The sequence below is a fragment of the Cyprinodon tularosa genome, unplaced genomic scaffold, assembly GCF_016077235.1.
Source record: "Cyprinodon tularosa strain WSP-4 unplaced genomic scaffold, ASM1607723v1 ctg1518, whole genome shotgun sequence".
Lineage (NCBI taxonomy): Eukaryota > Metazoa > Chordata > Actinopteri > Cyprinodontiformes > Cyprinodontidae > Cyprinodon > Cyprinodon tularosa.
In genome coordinates, this window is record NW_024038352.1 from 22,117 (window position 1) to 34,354 (window position 12,238).

The 12,238-nt window shown below is 53.1% G+C and overlaps 1 protein-coding gene across 4 annotated transcripts; it reads left to right on the forward strand.

The window, feature by feature from the left end:
• Positions 1-3,754: 3,754 nt before the first annotated feature.
• On the forward strand, positions 3,755-11,138 carry LOC119779815. Of its 4 annotated transcripts, none has more exons than XM_038279621.1 (3): positions 3,755-3,994; positions 6,440-6,893; positions 10,475-11,138. In XM_038279621.1, exons 2-3 carry the CDS (start codon positions 6,510-6,512, stop codon positions 11,000-11,002), a joined length of 912 nt encoding a protein of 303 aa, XP_038135549.1. In that variant the 5' UTR covers positions 3,755-3,994; positions 6,440-6,509; the 3' UTR covers positions 11,003-11,138. The 4 variants fall into 4 exon arrangements, with proteins under 4 accessions (XP_038135549.1, XP_038135546.1, XP_038135548.1 ...); XM_038279618.1 differs by having other exon boundaries at positions 3,756-3,963; XM_038279620.1 differs by lacking the exon at positions 3,755-3,994 and adding an exon at positions 6,079-6,235.
• The last annotated feature ends 1,100 nt before the right edge of the window (positions 11,139-12,238 follow it).

The following is a 12,238-nucleotide window of genomic DNA, read 5'->3' on the forward strand; positions in this document are numbered from 1 at the left end:
GCTGCTGTGCTGGTCTGAATATCCATATATCCATCATGATTCATGATCTTGGACAGTGGCTTTCAAACTGTGGGCTGGAGACCTTGGGGGGCCACAGCAGGTTGGCAGGAAAAGTACGGCACAACAAAGTGAGTCATTTAATAAACTGGGTAACTATCAACCAAAATAAACCATATTATAAGCCAATAATAAAAAAAACAACAATACAATACAGGTAATCTTCCCTATAGCCCAAAAACTCCTACCAGGCCAAGCACGGCATTGGTTTTGTGAGGGGATTTCTGTGAGCGATCATACTGTGTAAACTTAACATTTCCGTTTATCAATTATTTTAATTGGGTGTAGCTTATTTCAAGAAATACAAGTCACCCTCAAAGAACAAAACAAAAGTATAGTTCTGTGTTGAGCTGAAACGGGACACAATTTGGTTAAAATGCAGGAAATTGCATCTAAGAAATACAACATTTTCTGAGGGAGGACCACCAGACCCCCGTAACAATGAAGTTTCCAGGACCCCCACGTTCCTTATTTCCGTTTCTTAGAGGTGGTAACCCTAGTGCCAGTATAAACATTAATGCCTCTAAGGTTATGGGAGTGTTTTTCATGAATTTCTTATAGAAGCTCTTTTGTTTTTTGTTTTTTTTATATATCCGGGCAAGTCGGTGTTTCCCTGACCGCTGCGGACGGGCTAACATCAGCCCTGACCGCTGCAGATGGGATAACGTTAGCCCTGACCAATGCAGACGGGATATCGTTAGCCCTGACCGCTGCGGACAGGCTAACGTTAGCCCTGACCGCTGCGGACGGGCGAACATTAGCCCTGACCACTGCAGACGGGATATCGTTAGCCCTGACCGCTGCGGACGGGCGAACATTAGCCCTGACCACTGCAGACGGGCTAACATCAGCCCTGACCACTGCGGACGGGCTAACATCAGCCCTGACCGCTGCAGACGGGATATCGTTAGCCCTGACCGCTGCGGACGGGCGAACATTAGCCCTGACCACTGCAGACGGGCGAACATTAGCCCTGACCACTGCGGACGGGCTAACATCAGCCCTGACCGCTGCAGATGGGATAACGTTAGCCCTGACCAATGCAGACGGGATATCGTTAGCCCTGACCGCTGCGGACAGGCTAACGTTAGCCCTGACCGCTGCGGACGGGCGAACATTAGCCCTGACCACTGCAGACGGGATATCGTTAGCCCTGACCGCCGCGGACGGGCGAACATTAGCCCTGACCACTGCAGACGGGCTAACGTTAGCCCTGACCGCTGCGGACGGGCGAACATTAGCCCTGACCAATGCAGACGGGATATCGTTAGCCCTGACCGCTGCGGACGGGTTAACATCAGCCCTGGCCGCTGCAGACGGGATAACGTTAGCCCTGACCACTGCAGACGGGATATCGTTAGCCCTGACCTCTGCAGACAGGATAACGTTAGCCCTGACCAATGCAGACGGGATATCGTTAGCCCTGACCGCTGCGGACAGGCTAACGTTAGCCCTGACCGCTGCGGACGGGCGAACATTAGCCCTGACCACTGCAGACGGGATATCGTTAGCCCTGACCGCTGCGGACGGGCGAACATTAGCCCTGACCACTGCAGACGGGCTAACGTTAGCCCTGACCGCTGCGGACGGGCGAACATTAGCCCTGACCAATGCAGACGGGATATCGTTAGCCCTGACCGCTGCGGACGGGTTAACATCAGCCCTGGCCGCTGCAGACGGGATAACGTTAGCCCTGACCACTGCAGACGGGATATCGTTAGCCCTGACCGCTGCGGACGGGCTAACATCAGCCCTGACCGCCGCAGACGGGCTAACGTTAGCCCTGACCGCTGCGGACGGGCTAACGTTAGCCCTGACCGCTGCGGACGGGCTAACGTTAGCCCTGACCACTGCAGACGGGATAACATTAGCCCTGACCGCTGCGGACGGGCGAACATTAGCCCCGACCGCTGCAGACAGGATAACGTTAGCCCTGACCGCTGCGGACGGGCTAACGTTAGCCCTGACCACTGCAGACGGGCTAACATCAGCCCTGACCACTGCAGACGGGATAACTTTAGCCCTGAATGCTGCGGACGGGCTAACATCAGCCCTGTCCGCTGCAGATGGGCTAACGTCAGCCCTGACCACTTCATACAGGATAACGTTAGCGCTGCGGACGGGCTAACATTAGCCCTGACAGCTGCGGACAGGATAACATTAGCCCTGACCTAAGAAAAATGTATAAGAATAACATGATAGGGAAGAGTTAAAATATAAACAATAAAATCCTGTAAAGTGTTTTAACAATATAAAACTGGAGAATAAATAACCAATATGCAGCTATGGACATTTTTACAGTAATGGATATTTGAAAATAGCAGCAACATCAGAGATGTGCAGAATGACAGCAGCAGGTTATTTAACTGACTAAGGTTTCTATCATTACATTTGATTTGATCTCTTCCTGCTCCCGGTGGTTGGAACCTTTATTCCACTCTGGATTCTCATCAGTCTTTGTTCACTTTACAAGAAAAAAGTTTTTTAAAAATTTACGTTTTCATTCTTTTCCTTCTTTGTGTTTCAACTTTCACGGTTGCTAGCAACATAGTCTACGGCGGTAAAACCTGCCGAAGGGTAGACCTGTTTGAATTCACAGCTAAAACACTTCTGTTCTCTTTATTTTCACGGACTTCGAAGGATCCAGTCTGCAGCCCATGAATTCGAACACAGCCTCTGTCTGCTGTTCTAGTGAACTGGAACAGTGCCAGGGCTGAGGATGATGACGACCTGAGTACAGTTGGATAAGCGGCCTTAGGTTTGGGCACACAGGAATAAACTGCACTTTATTCCCAATAGGTAAACATAACAGTGGTAGGTGTGAATACTGTGAGCAAAAAGAGACAATCCAACATGTTATGGTTCACTGTAAGAAATAGGAAAGAAAAAGGAGAGAAATGCTTCAAAATCATAAAAAGGAAAGAATACATTTTGATTTAATAGAAATCCTTAGAAAGAACTCAATAGACCAGTGTTATGTAATTGTTTTGCATTAGCTTAGATTAATCAATGTAATTGAGAGGATTTTAGTCTAATTTTGATTTGGTTTATTTTGTTTTGTTTTGTTCAGTACAAGTAGTAGCCATTCAGATTCACACCAGGTGGTGGCGCTAATGCGCCATTTCGTTTCCTGCCAACCTCCAATAATATCCCTTAAAGAAGAAGAAGCAGAAGAAACGTACAGGGATATATTAATAAATCAACAAAAACAAATCAAATAGCAGTATCTTTAATAATACCAGAATTAAATGTTAAAATTAAGAAAAGAATAAGTGATGGACTTTCAGTTTATACAGAAGAAATGATTAAAATTTTATTAGACATGAGAAGAACAACAAGAGAAGAAACATTTATTTCTCGATTGACATTTAGTCACATTGGATTAAACAGAACTCTGTTCATCTCAGGGAACCATAGGGATGGTAAATGGGAATATTGTGGGAAAGATGTCATGTTTTACTGTAATAAATATGAGGAGAGACATCAATTCATTCAAAATTTAAGGAAAGTGAAAGTTAAATTAGATTTATTTGAAATATTAAGCAGTCATTCAGACACTAACATTTACAGAATAATATTAGGATATCTGAAAATAACACATTTGTAAAATAGAATTCAGTTCTATGGAGTCATTCCGATTCACACTCCATTCCAGTAGGTGGCGGAAATGCATCAATCTGTTGTTTGCCAACCGCCAAAAATTTAAAGAAGAAGAAGAAGAAGAAACACAGGAAACGTCGTTTCCGGGGCAGCAGCAGCTCTGCAGGAGTTTCTCTATTCCTCTGAACCATCGGTTCGGGTCGGTCCATCTCTAACCGAACCCTACCGCCTCCAGAACCGCAGGCGTCCCGGTTCCGTGGCTCCCGCTGCCTCCCAGCCGGCTGGAAGCTCCATGGAGGCTAGAAGGTGAGCAGATGGAAAGATGGCGGCCGAGAAAGTAGGAGAAATGTTGGCTTTGTTCCTTTAAATGATCTGATTCACTGGAAGAAGCTGATCCAGGTTCTAACGGCTAAACCAGGCTTTAGCTTCAAAGTTTGGGATTTTAATGGACGGCTGGAAAAACTGCCGAGCTACATTAGCCTAGCCTAGCCTAGCTTAGCTTATCTAGGTCAGTGTAAACAACAAGAACAGGAGCGAACTAAACAGTGGCTGTGTTCGAATCGAAGGGCTGCATCCTCCAAAGGACCCGGTCTACCTGGACTGGATCCTTCCAGGTCCGTGACAATAAGGAGAGGAAGAGTTTTGGCTGTGGATTCAAACGGCACGCTCTGTCGCTTAGCAACCGTGACAGGTGACAAACAAAGCAGGAAAAGAAAACTACCGTTACTGAACTTTTCAAAACTGTTTTTTTATTTTATTATTATAAAGTGAACAAAGACTGATGAGAATCCAGAGTGGAATAAAGGTTCCAACCAGCGGGAGCAGGAAGAGATCAAATCAAATGTAATGATAGAAACCTTAGTCAGTTAAATAACCTGCTGCTGTCATTCTGCACATCTCTGATGCTGCTGCTATTTTCAAATTACTGTAAAAATGTCCATAGCTGCATATTGGTTATTTATTCTCCAGTTTTATATTGTTAAAACACTTTACAGGATTTTATTGTTTATATTTGAACTCTTCCCTATTATGTTATTCTTATACATTTTTCTAAGGTCCACATGTGTGACCATTTCAATAATCTTTCTGCTGCTGTAAATTTGCCAATTGTGGGACAATAAAGGGATTTTCTATTCTATAAAAGCGGTAAAAAAGATATAAGTAAATCTAAACAATTTATGTATAAAAAAAATCTAGGGATGCACGATATTGGGATTTTGGCCGATATCCGATATGCCGATATTTTAAAACTCATGTAGCCGATAACCGATATCGATACCGATGTTAAAGCTGGACAAAAATAAGTAGTCATTGAAAATAGCAGTTTTGTTATCCATTTCTGACACTTTGAACAATAATAAACTCAAATATATTTTCATATGCTGATATCAAATAGATTTTTAAAAACGCGGTATCGATCTATTTTACTTCTAAAATCTGGTGAAATTTCATCGTTCTGTTACAAACTCTCGTGATATTTTGCAAATTCTTGTGAGATTTTGTTAGTAAAATAGATCGATACCGCGTCAATATATCAACATATAAAAATATGGCAACTTTTGGTGAATTTTCGGGGGATTTCGTAGCATAACGATGACATATAGCAATATTTCATTAGTAAAAGAGATTGATATGGTGTTTTTAAATGGCAATATATCAGCATATGAAGATATTGGGATATTTTAATGGATCAATATTTTTTCCCTCGTCTTTAGAAGTTTTTAAGTCTGTAAAAAAGAAGTTTTTGAGGAAGAAGAAGAAGTAGTATTTATTTATTTTTTTTTAGACTTTAGAAACTCAGAAGCTGATCAAATATCGGGTTAAATATCGGTGGGGTGGCCGATGTCCGATATTCAGTTTTAAGGCCGATACCGATAGGGGCCGATTATATCGTGCATCCCTAATAAAAATCTCTTATATTGAACAACCAAAAAATCTTAGTTAAGCATATTGTGCAAAACAGCAATAAAAAATTAAAATCCTATCAGATTTATAGTTCCCACCCTGCAGATCTATTAGAATCTGTCCTTAAATTCCAGCCAAACCCATTTACACAGTAACAGATAAAAACCTTTAGATAAATCAAACATTACCGCCACATATCTGACTCAATAACCATTAAAACAACTATTTTCATTCATTTCAGACGGAACTATTCACAGACTGGATTATATTAAACTGAACTTCCAATTTTCACCACTGTTCTGCGCCAAGTAACCTTTCCTCTGATCACGGCTTGCTTGGTCTCGCAATGAATCCTGGGTAAACCAAGAATACCGAGGATACATCGGACCCGTCCTTCAAATCGGGCAAAAAGAAGGATGCATTTTAAGGCCGCATAACGAGGACTCTTGGAATCCGACCAGGCGCCGCTCTATGATGTAATCGGCATTCAAATCTGGCCTTCTAAGAACGCAGCCCATGATAAAGTTAAACTCTAGTGAGGATTATAAGCTCAGATTAAAGTCCTGTGATGTTTAAAGCTTCCTCAGGCTGTTAATGGTTTCCTCTGCTTTAGAATAATGACTGTTATTCTAAGCTGATGAGGCTCCATGGATGCAGACCTGAAAGGACGCAGGTGAGATTAGAGCAGGATCTAAAGCTAAATATCTCAGATCATGATCAGAAGCATCTTAATCAGACGCCTCCTGCTGGAGAGACGCTGTATTCACACAGAGCCAGATTATTACGGTGGAGATTAAATCCCTGATGGATGGAGGATGTTCTGCTCTCATTCACTGACAGAGGAACCTTCAGTCTGATCATCTGCTGTTTCTAACAGGAAGCTGATCTGAAGAAGAGCTTCAGCTGAGGAACCAAAGAGGAGCTGGAGATTATAATCCAGGACAAGCATGAAGGAGAACCAGGAAGTAAAGATTGAGGTGAAGGAGGAGATCAGAGAGATGGAGATTGAGGAGGAGAACCACGAGATGAAGAAGCTAGAGGAGCGAATCTGCGAGGAAGTGAGGAAGTACCCGCATCTGTACGACTCTCGCTCTCCACACCACAAGGACAGCAAGTATTCCAGCAACGCATGGAGGGAGATAGCCAGGAATGTGGGTCTGGATACGGCCGAGGCGGTGAGGAGGTGGAAAAACGCACGCGACAAGTTTGTCCGACAGCGGAGGGACATGAGGGCCAAAAAGAACGGGAAAAGGGTCCCGGCCTTCTACCTCTTCATGTCCTGGCTGGAACCCTTCGTTAACCACCGACAAACTACCAGTTTCCCTTCAGAGGTAAACTTCATGTCATGTTGTGCTTAAACTAAAGTGCCTTTATTTGGACGGTGGAGATTTTACAGGGGAAGAACTTTATTGACATTAATCAAATGTTGCTCATGATAACCGACTTTTCCTGTTTCTATATTTCCTTCATTTTCACATAGTTTTTTCTTAGATAAAATGAAAATAAATATGGTTAAATTAACTTTGATCTCCCACAACGCAGTTTTATTCCATTATAAATAATGGAGATTGAGGAGGAGAAGCATGAGATGAAGAAGCTAGAGGAGCTGCGGACGGGCTGACGTCTGTCCTGGCCTCTGCCGCGGACAGACGTCTGTCCTGGCCTCTGCCGCGGACGGGCTGACGTCTGTCCTGGGGCTGACGTCTGTCCTGGCCTCTGCCGCGGACGGGCTGACGTCTGTCCTGGGGCTGACGTCTGTCCTGGCCTCTGCCGCGGACGGGCTGACGTCTGTCCTGGCCTCTGCCGCGGACGGGCTGACGTCTGTCCTGGCCTCTGCCGCGGACGGGCTGACGTCTGTCCTGGGGCTGACGTCTGTCCTGGCCTCTGCCGCGGACGGGCTGACGTCTGTCCTGGCCTCTGCCGCGGACGGGCTGACGTCTGTCCTGGCCTGTGCCGCGGACGGGCTGACGTCTGTCCTGGCCTCTGCCGCGGACGGGCTGACGTCTGTCCTGGCCTCTGCCGCGGACGGGCTGACGTCTGCCCTGGCCTCTGCCGCGGACGGGCTGACGTCTGTCCTGGGGCTGACGTCTGTCCTGGCCTCTGCCGCGGATGGGCCGCGGACGGGCTGACGTCTGCCCTGGCCTCTGCCGCAGACGGGCTAGCGTCTGCCCTGGCCTCTGCCGCGGACGGGCTGACGTCTGTCCTGGGGCTGACGTCTGTCCTGGCCTCTGCCGCGGACGGGCTGACGTCTGTCCTGGCCTCTGCCGCGGACGGGCTGACGTCTGTCCTGGCCTCTGCCGCGGACGGGCTGACGTCTGTCCTGGCCTCTGCCGCGGACGGGCTGACGTCTGTCCTGGCCTCTGCCGCGGACGGGCTGACGTCTGCCCTGGCCTCTGCCGCGGACGGGCTGACGTCTGTCCTGGGGCTGACGTCTGTCCTGGCCTCTGCCGCGGATGGGCCGCGGACGGGCTGACGTCTGCCCTGGCCTCTGCCGCAGACGGGCTAGCGTCTGCCCTGGCCTCTGCCGCGGACGGGCTAGCGTCTGCCCTGGCCTCTGCCGCAGACGGGCTAGCGTCTGCCCTGGCCTCTGCCGCGGACGGGCTGACGTCTGTCCTGGGGCTGACGTCTGTCCTGGCCTCTGCCGCGGACGGGCTGACGTCTGTCCTGGCCTCTGCCGCGGACGGGCTGACGTCTGTCCTGGCCTCTGCCGCGGACGGGCTGACGTCTGTCCTGGCCTCTGCCGCGGACGGGCTGACGTCTGTCCTGGCCTCTGCCGCGGACGGGCTGACGTCTGCCCTGGCCTCTGCCGCGGACGGGCTGACGTCTGTCCTGGGGCTGACGTCTGTCCTGGCCTCTGCCGCGGACGGGCCGCGGACGGGCTGACGTCTGCCCTGGCCTCTGCCGCAGACGGGCTAGCGTCTGCCCTGGCCTCTGCCGCGGACGGGCTAGCGTCTGCCCTGGCCTCTGCCGCAGACGGGCTAGCGTCTGCCCTGGCCTCTGCCGCGGACGGGCTGACGTCTGTCCTGGCCTCTGCCGCGGACGGGCTGACGTCTGTCCTGGCCTCTGCCGCGGACGGGCTGACGTCTGTCCTGGCCTCTGCCGCGGACGGGCTGACGTCTGTCCTGGCCTCTGCCGCGGACGGGCTGACGTCTGTCCTGGCCTCTGCCGCGGACGGGCTGACGTCTGTCCTGGCCTCTGCCGCGGACGGGCTGACGTCTGCCCTGGCCTCTGCCGCGGACGGGCTGACGTCTGTCCTGGGGCTGACGTCTGTCCTGGCCTCTGCCGCGGACGGGCCGCGGACGGGCTGACGTCTGCCCTGGCCTCTGCCGCAGACGGGCTAGCGTCTGCCCTGGCCTCTGCCGCGGACGGGCTAGCGTCTGCCCTGGCCTCTGCCGCAGACGGGCTGACGTCTGTCCTGGCCTCTGCCGCGGACGGGCTGACGTCTGTCCTGGCCTCTGCCGCGGACGGGCTGACGTCTGTCCTGGCCTCTGCCGCGGACGGGCTGACGTCTGTCCTGGCCTCTGCCGCGGACGGGCTGACGTCTGCCCTGGCCTCTGCCGCGGACGGGCTGACGTCTGTCCTGGTCTCTGCCGCGGACGGGCCGCTGACGGGCTGACGTCTGCCCTGGCCTCTGCCGCAGACGGGCTAGCGTCTGCCCTGGCCGCTGCCGCGGACGGGCTGACGTCTGCCCTGGCCTCTGCCGCGGACGGGCTAACGTCTGCCCTGGCCTCTGCCGCGGACGGGCTGACGTCTGCCCTGGCCTCTGCCGCGGACGGGCTGACGTCGGCCCTGGCCGCTGCCGCGGACGGGCTGACGTCTGCCCTGTCCTCTGCCGCGGACGGGCTGACGTCTGCCCTGGCCTCTGCCGCGGACGGGCGTACGTCTGCCCTGGCCTCTGCCGCGGACGGGCTGACGTCTGCCCTGGCCTCTGCAACGGACGGGCTAGCGTCTGCCCTGGCCTCTGCCACGGACGGGCTAGCGTCTGCCCTGGCCTCTGCCGCGGACGGGCTGACGTCTGCCCTGGCCTCTGCCGCGGACGGGCTGACGTCTGTCCTGGCCTCTGCCGCGGACGGGCTGACGTCTGCCCTGGCCTCTGCCGCGGACGGGCTGACGTCTGCCCTGGCCTCTGCCGCGGACGGGCTGACGTCTGCCCTGGCCTCTGCCGCGGACGGGCTGACGTCTGCCCTGGTCGCTGCCGCGGACGGGCTGACGTCTGCCCTGGCCTCTGCCGCGGACGGGCTGACGTCTGCCCTGGCCTCTGCCGCGGCTGACGGCCTGGACGTCTGCCCTGGCCTCTGCCGCGGACGGGCTGACGTCTGCCCTGGCCTCTGCCGCGGACGGGCTGACGTCTGCCCTGGCCTCTGCCGCGGACGGGCTGACGTCTGCCCTGGCCTCTGCCGCGGACGGGCTGACGTCTGCCCTGGCCTCTGCCGCGGACGGGCTGACGTCGGCCCTGGCCTCTGCCGCGGACGGGCTGACGTCTGCCCTGGCCTCTGCCGCGGACGGGCTGACGTCTGCCCTGGCCTCTGCCGCGGAAGGGCTGACGTCTGCCCTGGCCTCTGCCGCAGACGGGCTGACGTCTGCCCTGGTCGCTGCCGCGGACGGGCTGACGTCCGCCCTGGCCTCTGCCGCGGACGGGCTGACGTCCGCCCTGGCCTCTGCCGCGGACGGGCTGACGTCCGCCCTGGCCTCTGCCGCGGCAGCCCTGGTCAGCCCTGGTCGCTGCCGCGGACGGGCTGACGTCAGCCCTGGTCGCTGCTGCGGACTTTACCAAAGGGCACGTCACTACATTTGTACTGTGGCGTTACCAAAGTGACTATGAAAGACATATATACTAAATGGTAGTTGTGCATTGGTGCACTGGAACATGATCTGAACAGAGACCAATTGTTGATTTGCTTTTTGTTTACAGACACAGACAACACAGGATACAGATCACAGCTCTGATCCCAGCTGTGATCTGAGCTCCGATACGACTCCTGAGCCCAGCTCTGAGCCACCTTCACCCGCCTGCAACCTGGACAGCCTGTATGCCTCCCAGCCGTCCACCCCTGTCCCCGTGTCCTCTACATGTGTGCGCGCTGCCGCCAACAGTTCCGCCTCAGCTGCTCCCTGCAACTCCTCCACCAGCCGGCCCCCTGCGTCACCCGATCCCTCCGTGAGACCAGCCCCCAAGCGAGCGACAGCCAGCCAGACCAAGCGCAAGCGCACGCGCACCGATGACCTGGACATTCAGGCACACCTGGAGCAACTGGCTGAAAGTCGGCAGATGCTTCATCGCAGTCTGCAGCAGGATGACTGCTCATCCTTTGGGATTTTCATGGCGGACTTGCTGAGGAAGGTACCGGTGGACAGTAGGGACATTGTTACCAGGAATACCATCAACTACATGTATGACCAGATGGATCGGGTGCGGGCAGCGGCGCAGACCCTGAACTGACTGTTATAGACTCTGATAATAATGATTCATTGTCCAATACTGTCTGTTGTTGCATTGCATTGAATATGTATCATATCTACCATAGTCTGGATGTACAGAGCCACGGTTTTAACACTAAATATGTTTTTTTTATTGGCTTGCCGTCTCGTCTGTGTGAGTGAGTTAGATGTGCAGCACCGCACACACCTTCACCATATCCTCAGCTGTGTTGGGGGGTGGGGGAAACTCAACTGGCCGTCCGAAGATCCCACACCGTAAAACTATGGTGATGCCCCGGTGATGCCATGGTAATGCCATGGGGATGACATGGGGATGCCCCGGTGATGCCATGGTAATGCCATGGGGATGCCATGGGGATGCCATGGTGATGCCATGGGGATGCCATGGTGATGCCATGGGGATGCCATGGTGATGCCCCGGTGATGCCCCGGTGATGCCATGGGGATGCCATGGGGATGCCATGGTGATGCCATGGGGATGCCATGGTTATGCCATGGGGATGCCATGGGGATGCCATGGTGATGCCCCGGTGATGCCATGGTAATGCCATGGGGATGCCATGGTGATGCCCCGGTGATGCCATGGTAATGCCATGGGGATGCCATGGTGATGCCATGGGGATGCCATGGTGATGCCATGGGGATGCCATGGTTATGCCATGGGGATGCCATGGTTATGCCATGGGGATGCCATGGTGATGCCATGGGGATGCCATGGGAATGCCATGGTGATGCCATGGTTATGCCATGGTGATGCCATGGTGATGCCCCGGTGATGCCATGGGGATGCCATGGGGATGCCATGGTGATGCCATGGTTATGCCATGGGAATGCCATGGTGATGCCATGGTGATGCCCCGGTGATGCCATGGGGATGCCATGGTGATGCCATGGGAATGCCATGGTGATGCCATGGGAATGCCATGGATGCCATGGTTATGCCATGGGGATGCCCCGGTGATGCCATGGAGATGCCATGGTGATGCCATGGGGATGCCATGGTGATGCCATGGGGATGACACGGGGATGCCATGGTGATGCCATGGTTATGCCATGGGGATGCCCCGGTGATGCCATGGGGATGCCCCGGTGATGCCATGGAGATGCCATGGGAATGCCATGGATGCCATGGTTATGCCATGGTGATGCCATGGTGATGCCATGGGGATGCCCTGGTGATGCCATGGTGATGCCATGGTGATGCCATGGTGATGCCATGGTTATGCCATGGGGATGC